Source organism: Lycium barbarum, chromosome 8 (assembly GCF_019175385.1).
Source record: "Lycium barbarum isolate Lr01 chromosome 8, ASM1917538v2, whole genome shotgun sequence".
Classification (NCBI taxonomy): Eukaryota; Viridiplantae; Streptophyta; class Magnoliopsida; order Solanales; family Solanaceae; genus Lycium; species Lycium barbarum.
Window position 1 is genome coordinate 127,335,002 of NC_083344.1, and position 12,388 is coordinate 127,347,389.

General features: G+C 34.4%; 1 protein-coding gene across 2 annotated transcripts; it reads left to right on the top strand.

The window, feature by feature from the left end:
• The first annotated feature begins 3,017 nt into the window (after window positions 1–3,017).
• LOC132607264 (tropinone reductase 1-like) lies at window positions 3,018–12,222 on the top strand. Of its 2 annotated transcripts, XM_060321163.1 has the most exons (5): window positions 3,020–3,283; window positions 3,972–4,179; window positions 5,075–5,291; window positions 10,894–11,009; window positions 11,890–12,222. In XM_060321163.1, the coding sequence occupies exons 1-5, from the start codon at window positions 3,189–3,191 to the stop codon at window positions 12,061–12,063; spliced, it is 810 nt and encodes a 269-aa protein (XP_060177146.1). In that variant the 5' UTR covers window positions 3,020–3,188; the 3' UTR covers window positions 12,064–12,222. The 2 variants fall into 2 exon arrangements, with proteins under 2 accessions (XP_060177147.1, XP_060177146.1); XM_060321164.1 differs by lacking the exons at window positions 10,894–11,009; window positions 11,890–12,222 and adding an exon at window positions 7,909–9,534 and having other exon boundaries at window positions 3,018–3,283.
• The last annotated feature ends 166 nt before the right edge of the window (window positions 12,223–12,388 follow it).

Consider the following 12,388-nt stretch of genomic DNA (forward strand, 5'->3'; position numbering starts at 1 on the left):
ATTTAGTACCACTATATATCCCTTGTTTGATTACTAATCCTGAGATAAGTTATTCCGGGATTAAAAATAGTATAGGGATAAGTTATCCCTAGCAGAGGGCGGAATAGCAATTTCAGGATTAGTTATCCCATGATAAAATAAAGAAAATGACAAAAAGAGCCTGAGGTCTCTCAAATTATTATTTTTACTAAATAAGGTGGAGGATATTTTTCTAAACAAACAACTTTTTCTTAGAAATTATGCAATGCATATTACTTTTAATATAACAAACTAAACAACCAATAAAAAATAATACCAGGATAATTTATCCCAACATACTAATCCGGTATAAATAATCTCAACATAACTTATCCCATCATAACTTGTATTCACACCAAACAACCCCTATGTGAAATTGAGCGGATGTGTTCTTCGTTAATAGTGGAATTGATCCAAGAACTATCATGCTTACGTGTCCTTCATGGGTTGAAGTGTCGTCACAAAAATAGACTGAAGTTTGAAAGACCCAAACACTTCTTCCTCAATTGCTCCACAAAACACTCTTGTCAAGCCTCGTGTATATTTCGTGTGCAGGAGAGGAATTGACCCATGTGGTAACAAAATTCTCTTTATTACTTCTTGCTCTTTACTAATCTACAACTAAAAGAATATTTCTTTATAAACTGAATATAAAAGAATTCCTAACCAATAAGGAACACTCGTGACTAAGGTAGCATACTCAGTTTCTAACAGTCTGTTGAAAGATTAATGATATGAAAAGACATTTATCTGCTTACACTGTTACTTAAAAAAATGGTAGAGACTATTGTATAACATCATTTCAATGACTTTTAAGTTTCTGTTCATTGTCAGTATATTTTTTTTAGTTATCAGGTTAAGTTAACTTATACTAATATATAAATTTTCATAGATAATCTGATATACAACAACAACAACCCAGTGTAATCCCACAAAGTGGGGTCTGGGGAGGGTAGGATGTACGTAGACCTTACCTCAACCTTTTTGGGTAGAGAGGCTGTTTCCGATAGATCCTCGGCTAAAAAACGGGTAGAGAGGCTGTTTCCGATAGATCCTCGGCTAAAAAACGGGTAGAGAGGCTGCTTCCGATAGATCCTCGGCTAAAAAACATAGTCAATGCAGGCAGCAAAATATCAAGGTAGAAAATAAATGGAGCGACACATAATAATACACACATAAGAATAATACTCTACGGGATACCTAGATACCACTATTAAAAATTAAAAAGAAAAAAAAAAGAGATGGAAATGGCTATCGCCACCCCCACCCCCACCCCCACCCCCGCACACACAACACGACAAAACTCAACTACCTACTAACCTTTTATCCTAATTTTCGATCTCCAAATCTTCCCATCTAAGGTCATGTCCTCAGTCAGCTCAAGCTGTGCCATGTCCTGTCTAATCACCTCCCCCAAATTCTTCTTCGGCCTACCTCTACCTCTCCTAACTTCTGCGACCGCCAATCTCTCACACCTCCTAACTGGTGCATTCTCACTCCTCCTCTTGACATGCCCAAACCATCTCAGTCTTGCTTCCCTCATCTTGTCCGCCACGGAGGCCACTCCGACCTTTTCCCGTATAACTTTATTTCTAATCATATCTCTCCTAGTATGCCCACACATCCATCTAAGAATCCTCATCTCCGCTACCTTCATCTTTTGAACGTGGGCGTTCTTGACTGGCCAGCATTCTGCCCCATACAATAATGCTGGTCTAACCACCACTCTGTAGAACTTACCTTTCAGCCTAGGCGACACCTTCTTATCGCAAAGCACCCTGGAGGCCTCCATTTCATCCACCCTGCTTTAATACGGTGTGAGATGTCATCATTAATCTTCCCGTCCCCCTGTATTACGGACCCAAGATACTTGAAGTTTTCTCTTTTAGGTATAACTTGTGTCTCGATCTTCACTTCCACATCTGTCTCTTACGTCACACTACTGAACTTGCACCCCATGTATTCAGTCTTAATCCTGCTTAACCTGAAACCTTTAGACTCTAAGGTCGTTCTCCAAACTTCCATCCTATCGTTAACTCCACTACGTATTTCATCAATCAAAACTATGTCGTCTGCAAACAACATACACCACGGCACCTCCTCTTGAATATGTCGCGTCAACTCGTCCATCACTAAGGCAAATAGAAACCGGCTAAGAGCTAATCCCTGGAGCAACCCCATCACGTACGACCGGAAAGTGTTCTGAATCACCTCCCACTATTCTAACCCGGGTCTTGACACCATTGTACATATCCTTAATCGCCCTGATGTAGGCCACAGGCACACCTCTAGACTCCAGGCATCTCCAAAGGACCTCCTGAGGGACTTTACCATATGCCTTCTCCAGGTCAATAAAGACCATGTATAAGTCTCTCTTTTTATCCCTATAATGCTCAACCAATCTCCTGACAAGATGAATAGCTTCTGTAGTCGATCGGCCCGACATGAATCCGAACTGGTTCTCGGCTATCGACACATCCCTTCTCAATCTCATCTCGACCACCATCTCCCAGACTTTTATAATATGGCTTAGCAGCTTGATCCCCCTATAGTTATTGCAATTATGAATATCGCCCTTGTTCTTGTACAACGGAACCATTGTACTCTGCCTTCAATAAATTAAAAAATAAACCTACCGTAACTGATTAATTTAAACTGATAGTGTAAAACTTTTTTACACAATCAATACACATGCCTTAAATCCTCCGAAAACCTACAATATTTACTATGGTTATGGACCCACCTTGTATGTTTTCCAATTTCCATCACAAATTGCAACTTATATTATAGCCATTCAGTCTAATCTAGCTATTGAATTGAAAGGCAATTTCACCTTCCAATTGTAATTATTTGATTCACAACCACGACGAAGGAATATTATATATATATATATATATAAATCATAGTAAAAAGCTGTTGGTCCCATTTAAGTCATGATTAAATTGCAACCACATATTCTTACTTAAAATGGATGGGCACATTGACGCTGGACACAATTTTGTAAATTGTGTGGAACACGTATAGACATGCTAAACAAGCTTTTCTGTTCTATACACACATGAAACCATTTTCTGTCCCTATATATATTATATAGTATATATGACAAAGTGACCACCAAGGCTTTAAAATCTCATTTTTAAGCAGTTGCAGAAAAACATAGACAACCACAAATGGCAGAATCAAAAGATAACGAGAAAATATTGAGAGGAAGATGGAGTCTCAAAGGCACCACTGCCCTTGTTACTGGTGGCTCCAAAGGCATAGGGTGAGTTTTATATTTTCCCCTTTACTCTTCCATTTATATAAATCCAAGTAATTTAATAGTAAGTCATATATAGTAGTTGTCATGGAAATAAAATAGATGTTCCCTCTCTAATTATTTTGCTAATTTTTACTTTTCGGAGTGTAATTAGCTTTGATATTTGATACTGAAATGATTTTTCTTTTAATTCCCACGAGTTATCACTACACTTTGGTTTTTCTTGAATGAATTTGATGATCCAGTGGTACATCCTTTTTTATATATACCCGATTGTTGTTTCAATTTGGAGATTAATTTATTGACCCACAAAGTTTTTTTTACCGATTTTTTATCCCAATCAATTTATTCCAGATTTTGCCCCATCAGGATCAATTGCATTGAATAATTTTCTCACAAATTTAGTGTTTATCTTTCCTGAATTCACTCTTCCCCATTTTTGGTCTGAAAATAAAGAAAGGTCTTCAAATTTAAACTCGAATTCGGTTCTAGTTCATTGATTAAAGTTTAAAACTTATCAATTTTTGTTTATAATAACATTTTATCAACCATATTCACTTTTGTTTAAAATTTTCTAGATGAGTACTATTGTTTATCATTGAAGGCGAAAACCTTTTATGTCGTACTTATCTTAACTATTTGTTTAGTTTATGCTTTATTCTCTGTTTTTTTATTTTGGCTATTGGAATTTGAGGTATGCAATAGTGGAAGAATTGGCAAGTTTTGGAGCAACAGTATATACATGTTCACGTAATGAAAAGGAGCTGCAAGAATGCCTTGAGATTTGGAGAAAAAAGGGACTTAAAGTTGAAGGTTCTGTTTCTGACTTATTATTGCGCACTGAACGTGAGAAGCTTATGCAGACTGTTGGACATGTTTTTAGTGGAAAGCTCAATATTTTGGTAAGACTTTACCCATCTATAGTCCACTGTCTCAAAAATATTAATTAGAAGTGGTATTTGACTACTTTACTTTTTTTAATATCCAAGTTATAATTTCTCTTCATTAAATGCTTACTCTATTTGTGTGTCATCTCCTTTAATTACAAAATTCCATTAAAAATGGAGAAAAACAATGAATTGTGCCTTGAACTATTAAAATGACAAATAATTTGAGACAACTATTTTTAGTAACCACGATAAATAATTTAATACAGATGGAGTATATATTATTGTAGTTCTATCTCATGTCAACTAGTTAGTCACTAATTACTCTCCTTTTCAAAATATTAAACCCCCACACTTACTATAAACCTATGTTGCTAGAAGCCTACAACTCTAAAAAAATATTGCCGCATGCATGTCTGATCCTTCAGGAATACACTATGTTTGGAGGATCTGACGTGCAACTGCCAACATTTTTGTAGAGTTCGAGCAACATATAGTTAAAGAACTATTTTGTAATTAAATTTTAAGCAATTTAATTTTGTAATAATAGATTTTTTACACTGTGGGTTATAGTAAACACTATTGGAAACACGCGCATTCTAAAGTAATCATTATAAATATTATGCTCATCGAGAATTCTTCCGGATAACTTCCTGTAAAAAAAAAATAAAAAAAAATACATATTTGTGACGGAATTTTGACAAATTCGTCCATTGTTTCTAGTAGTGAAATCTTATTTTATTTTGAAGGTTACAAATCTACAACTCTACGGTTACTATAGATTGTTAATTACTTGCATTTTGATTTTAAGTAATGTGACAGAGTACATAAGTTACTTACAAAATAATAGTATATGAAAAATAAACTTAAAGTACAACAATTGTTTGACCAGTTTTTTCATGATGATTAGGTAAATAATGCAGGAGTATCAATATTTAAGGAAACTAAAGATTTCACAGCAGAAGATTACAACATCATAATGGGAACTAATTTTGAAGCAGCTTATCATTTATGTCAAATTGCTCATCCCTTATTGAAGGCATCTGAAAATGGCAATGTTATTTTTGTCTCTTCAATCGCTAGCTTTTCAGCTCTGCCTTCTCTGTCTCTTTATTCTGCCTCCAAAGGTAACATTTTCTACCCATCTTTTTTACTTTTTTAAAAATAATACTCCCCATTCTATCGTGTTTGCCATTATATTTTATTAATCCATTAAAAAAAATATCACATTTCTATATTTTTCCTAAATGAGAAGCTTTTATAGCGATCATTGGCGAATCTAGAGGATTAGTTATGGGTTCACGTGAACACAATAACTCTTGCCTATATATTAAAAACTATATTAAATATTTGACTATGGACTCAGTTGTTATTGTACATAGATTAATTTGAGGTTGTTATAAGAACTTATAAACTTCAAATCCCTTAACGGTTTTGATAGCCAGACAAGCACTGTGACATATTTATAACCATAAATTTCCAAAGTTTTATAGCTACACAAATGTTATGAAATGTTAAAATTCACAAATTTTAAAAGTTTTTCTTAAAAAAAAATCGTGCTCAATCAAAGTATGAAAAACAAAGTGGGAAGGGCGGAGTACCATATTTTCTTTGTGCTAAAGCACTTTATTAACTTTTAAATTTAAATTAAAGATTGGTAAATCAGGGAGAATTTTTTTCCAAAAGCCTCAAAAGGTTTCACTCTAATTCCATCTCTATCTTATATGTTATTTATATTTTAAATATCTTTTACTTATGATCTTCGAGACCATTGAAAAATGATGATTCTCTTCTCAAAATTTGGAGTATGTTATAAAATAAAGACTATAGAATAAATATACGGGAGAAATATATAGAGAGAGATAAGATTGTGTCTTACTTATGTTCTATGTTACAAAACATATGGCCTCATATTTATACAAGTAAAAATCCTTGATGACCAAGTGATTAGAGGACACATAGTGGCCAGGATTTTTGGTGACCAAACCAAAAATCCTTGATGGCAAAGTATAAGAGGAAACATAGTTGCCAAAATATTTGGTGACTAAGAAATGATCTTGCTCTCCAAAATAGTCTTGATGGACATTCATTAGATAAATAAATTACAACACTCCCCCTTGGATGTCCATTAATTAGATGATGTGCCTCGTTATAACTTCCAAATCCACTCCTCAAAGAGAAAGTGTACATGGTCGTATGCAATATAATTTACCCAACTATGAGTCGGGGTCGATCCCAAAGGGAACAATATACTAGGCGATTTAAACAAGTAAGGAATTATCACCAATAAAGCTAAGCCAAACGATAGATAATATTTTGGTTTTTTGAGAAAATTATAACTAATGCGGAAATGTAAACTAACCTAGAAAGCAAGTAAAATGATCAATGGCCACAAGTTTGGATACAAAGGAAGTTACACTCAAGTAACGATCCAATGTATTTCATGATTTTACAATTAAGAGCAGGTTTATGTTAATAGATAATGGTTTCTACAATCTCATTGAAAGTCTTCCAACCAAATCAATGAATTTCACTCTAAGCTTTTCCAAGCCTTAGAGTGTGATATCAAGCACAACCAATTGAATCTCAAGTAACTATCCTCTTCCGAGCTCAAGTTATTAGATGGGTTTAATGACCCAAATTCTTGCTATTAACTCTTTTCCTAACCTCTACTTTCTTTTCCAAGCAAAGTATGGGTATTTAGGCACAAATAATGTTGTACACCATTAAATGACATTAAAGCTTGAAGAGTTAATAGAGAAACAATAAACCCACTTCATTAGAAATAACAATCATTCAATACATAAGCATAACAAGAGGTTTAATCCAACACTTAATAATGAATAATATCATAAACAAGATTCAAGTAATGGAATAAAATACAACACCCTTAAATAAGCAATAAAAATCAAGGAATTGAAGAAAAGGTTGAGAAATTTATCATTAACGAGCTCCAATCTTCTCCCCCAAAGGTGTGGTGTAAAACCTAGGCTCCAAAACGTGTAAAAAACTGTCAAAGATGTCTATTACAAATCCTAAAAGAGTATTTATATCATTCCAAAAACGGGAACAAAATCTGGACAATAATACCCTCATGCACAACATGCTACTCGCATGTTGTGTCGCAGGTGCAACATGCTAGTCGCATGTTGTGCCAAAACCATAGCAGGTTGTGCCAATTTCTCTGTCAGCATCTGCTGCACAACCTGCTACTCGCAGGTTCAACATGCTGCAGCATGTGCTACTCGCAGATACTGCATGCACAACATGCTGCACAACCTGCTACTCGCAGGTTCAACATGCTGCAGCATCTGCTAATAGCAGATGCTGCCAGAAAGTGTTGATTGTTCTATTTTTGCTCTATTTTGCTTCGTTTTGCCCCGTTATGCTCTCCGGGCATCTTATCCTACAAAACAACATAAATACACAAAAAGTAACAACAAAAGTGCTTAAAGAGTCACAAAAGCTTAAGGAATTACATCGAATATCCCGTAATTTCACGACACATCAGTTGCACATCAATATCACCATTTTTCCGGAGATCATGTGTGAAAAATAACTTTGGTGAAATATGTTTCGTTCTATCTCCTTTTATGAAGCTTCCTTTTAATTGAGCTATATATGCAGCATTGTCTTCATTTAATACTGTGGGTATTTTTGTATCACACTTCAAGCCACATCTTTCTCTGATGAAATGTATCACTGTTCTTAACCACACACATTTTCTACTTGCTTCATGAATAGTTATTATCTCAGCATGATTCGAAGAAGTAGCAACAATGGACTGCTTTGTAGATCGCCATGATATAGCAGTACCTCCGCATGTAAACAGATAGCCTGTTTGAGATCGAGCTTTATGTGGATCAAATAAATAACCTGTATCTGTATAACCAACAAGATTTGTACTACCTTTGTTAGTATAAAACAGACGCATATCGTTAGTTCCCTTCAGATATCGCAATATATGCTTAACTCCGTTCAATATCTTAGTGGGCAGCCGTGTTCTCATAAGTAGTGGTCTTGCTATCAATTGTAGTCATTTAATGAACGATTCAGCAAGAACATTTTGGGTATGAACATGAGCTACAGGATATTCAACTTTTATCCCATCTGATAAACAGTAAGCATCAAAAGATTAAGACGTAAATTATCCAGCATTATCGAGGCGTATAGCCTTAATGGGATAATCCGAAAACTATGCCCTTAAGCGTATTATTTGTGCCAATAATTTCGCAAACGCCAGGTTGCGAGATGATAGGAGGCACGCATGAGACCATCTTGAAGATGCGTTTATTAGGACCATAAAATATCTGAATGACCCACAAGGTGGATGAATAGGTCCACATATATCCCCATGTATACGCTCTATAAAGGCAGGGGATTCAATGTCAACTTTCATTGGATATGGCTTAGCTATCAATTTATCCTGATAATAAGCGACACATGAAAATTCACCACTTTCAAGAATCTTCAGGTTCTTAAGTGGATGCCCTTTTGAATTTTCAATAATTCGTCTCATCATTATTGATCCAGGGTGACCTATTCGGTCATGCCAAAACACAAAAGTACTTGAATCATTAAACTTCTGGTTTACGATCAAGTGTGCTTCAATTGTACTAATTTCTGCATAATACAGGTCAGAAGACAGAGTTGGTAATTTCTCTAAAACATATTTTTGGACGGAGACATTCTTTGTAATGACAAGATATTCAGCATTTATTTCGTTTAATATCTCAACGTGATACCCATTACGGCGGATATCGTTGAAACTTAACAAGTTTCTTAGGGATTTAGAAGAGAATAATGCATCTTCTATAGCAAGTTTCGGCCCCCTAAACAGAAATATAGTAGCTCTTCCGGAGCCTTCAATCAAATTGGAATTGCCAGAAATTGTATTAATATTTCTCCTTTTCCTACGCAAGTGAGAAAAATATTTCTCATCTTTGAATAAGGCATGCGTTGTTTCATTATCAATCACACAAATATCTTCATGATTGCTCATTGATCCAAATAATATTTGAGGATTTTCTATATATTCCTCAAAATGAAAGAATAGACAAAGTAAACATTGGAGTAGATAATATTATTAAACAAAGCATGACACAAACTTTATTTACATAACTATATTAGCTAATACAAATAACATAGATGAAAATATCTAAGTTATTATAGATCCATCACCGATCATATGATTTATTTTTTCCTTAAGGGTGTTCAAAGAAATCTTCCACATCTAGATGTATGAGCTCAACTTTATCTTCAGAGATGAAATTTGCTTTGGCATTCTTTTCTGCCTTTTTGAGAAAGGCTTGATACAACTCAACTAGATGCTTTGGCGTACGATAGGTACGTGACCAGTGCCCCTTTCCTCCACATCGGAAGCATTTATTTTCTGAATTTTTCTTTTGCACAGCTTCATGCTTTTAATCCTTCTTTTTACACTGCTGGTGGTGAAGGGTATTATTTGGTGCAAAACGAGAATCATGATTAAAATTCCTTCCTCGACCACGGCCATGACCACAACTGGGGCCACGACCTCTTCCACGCCTAAAATAGCGAAAATTTGTCTCATTCACTTCAGGGAATGGGGCAGTACCAGTAGGTCGGCTTTCATGATTTTTCATTAATAATTCATTATGTTGTTCAGCCACTAGAAGATGTGAGATTAGATTAGAATATTTCTTGAACTTCATCTCTCGGTATTACTGTTGCAGGAGCATACTCGAGGTAGGAAAAGTGGAGAATGTTTTCTCCAGCATATCATGATCAGTGATATTTTCACCACATAATTTCAACTGAGAAATAATTTTAAACATGACAGAATTATATGCCCAAATAGATTTAAAATCTTGTAGCCTCGGATAGATCCAATCAAAACGTGTTTGTGGAAGCATAACCATCTTCAGGAGGTCATATCTATCTTTTAATTTATTCTACAGCATAAGAGGGTCTTTAATAGTGAGATATTCCATTTTCAAGCTCTCATCAAGGTGATGGCGAAGGAATATCATTGCCTTGACACGATCTTGATTCGATGACTGATTTTTATCTTTGATGGTGTCTGCTAGACCCATCGCATCAAGATGAATTTCGGCATCAAGTACCCAAGACAGGTAGCTTTTGCCAGATATATCTAAGGCAACAAATTCACGTTTAGAAAGATTTGCCATTAATTAAAAAAAAGAAAGTCAATAACTTTGAGGCTTTCAAAGTATTTGCTCGAAATGACAGAGTCTCGTGCTGATAATGTGTTATAAACTAAAGACTAAAATAAATACACGGGAGAAATATATATAGAGAGAGAGATAAGATTGTGTCTTACTTTTGTTCTATGTTACAAAACATATGGCCACATATTTATAGAAGTAAAATCCTTGATGACCAAGTGATTAGAGGACACATAGTGGTCAAGATTTTTGGTGACCAAACCAAAAATCCTTGATGGCAAAGTATAAGAGGAAACATAGTTGCCAAAATATTTGGTGACTAAGAAATGATCTTGCTTTCCAAGATAGTCTTGATGGACATCCATTAGATAAATAAATTACAACAGAATAATCAATTTTTTTCATAAAAGATAAAAATCAAACAACTGTGTGTGTGTTTTTTTTTTTTGGTTTTTGGAATAGTTTAAAGAAACTTGAATTGCAAAAAATCTGCTTAAATTATTGAAGTAGTTACTGTTATAATTTTCTTAGTCAGTAGAGACTTAATTTTATTTCGCTGTAGGAGCAATAAATCAACTGACAAAGAATTTGGCATGTGAGTGGGCCATGGACAAAATTCGTGTTAATACAGTTGCACCAGCAGTAACTTTAACCCCACTTATTGAAGCAGCAATAAAGGTAAGGTCTTTTATTTTAATCCCTTTTTTGATATATTAAAAAAATTATTTATCTCATTTAATTTACTAGTCAAGAATACTTTGTACTTATGTTTTTTTTTATTAGAAGCCTCGTGAGCTTAAGTGAAATTATACTTTAGTGAACTCCGTTTAAACTCGTACAACCACACTTCTAATTTATCAAATGAAAATAACTTTTAGCTTGTTTAGCCAAGCTTTCAAATTTTGTTTATTCTGAAAAGTGTTTTTTTTTTATAGAAGTACTCTTTGAAAAAACGTTTTTAAAAAGTAACAATTTGTGTTAAGCTAAGTAATTTTAAATAGTACTTTTACAATATTAGAACAACAATTTGTGCTTGACTAATGTTCTGAAAGTTCTTCACGAGAAAAATCACTTATTTATGGTACTACTAGAATTTTTTTTTTTTTTTTCTAAAAAATTTGGTCAAACACAAGCACTCTTGACTTAACAAAAACATGATCTAGCAAACTGTAAGTAAAATTATTCCTTAGTAAACTCCTTTTTAGTTTAATCTAGCATAAGTACATCTTTTCTACTCTCTCCGTCCCAATTTAAATGTTTTAGTTTGACTAGACACGGAATTTAAGAAACAACGAGAGACTTTTGAATCTTATGGTTTTAAATTAAAAAAATGGCCCTTGAATTTAGTGGTTTTAAACTTGTGATGTAGGATGTTTGGATTGTCAACTTACTAAACATAGAAAGAGACACTCTTTTTTAAACAGATCAAAAAGGAAAGTAAGACACTTAAATTGCGACGGAGGGAGAATATTTTTTTTATAAATGGAAATAACTTCATATGTTCAAAGTAGTTAAGTTTTCTTTATATATTTTATTTTAATGATCGACCTTACTGCAGAATCCTGTGCACAAAGAAGAAATAGACAAATATATTGTTCGAACTCCTATGGGTCGACCCGGAAAGCCCGAAGAAATTGCTGGCACAATAGCCTTCCTTTGCTTCCCTGCTGCTTCATATATCACAGGCCAAATTATATATGTTGATGGTGGATTCACTGCTAACGGATTTTAATTAGAGAAAATTGCCCTAGTCACGGGCCAGATGAGATGTTGTTTCTTTTCTTTTGGATTTCTTACGCTAAGCCTTATCATTCATAAGTTTGTTGAATAATGTGAGACAGTTTGTTTATACTTGGTAATATTATTGAGCTTTTCGCCTTTTGTAGTTGAACTTGAACTTCTTTTCTGGCGTAAATTTTTAGGGTTATTCTGTTTTGATTCCATCATTTAATTTGTATTATTCGTCTTACGGGTCATCAGTCAATTTTTTTTTTGGTATGAATGGGCTGGCCGGCTAGCGTCTGAGATTAGTTTGGGTCAAAGTGGCACCTCGCGGT

Coding starts and splice junctions, on each gene's coding strand:
- LOC132607264 (XM_060321163.1), top strand. CDS start 3,189: ATGGCAGAATCAAAAGATAACGAGAAAATATTGAGAGGAAGATGGAGT. Junction 3,284..3,971: donor GGTGGCTCCAAAGGCATAGG/GTGAGTTTTATA, acceptor TTGGAATTTGAG/GTATGCAATAGTGGAAGAAT. Junction 5,292..10,893: donor TCTTTATTCTGCCTCCAAAG/GTAACATTTTCT, acceptor ATTTCGCTGTAG/GAGCAATAAATCAACTGACA.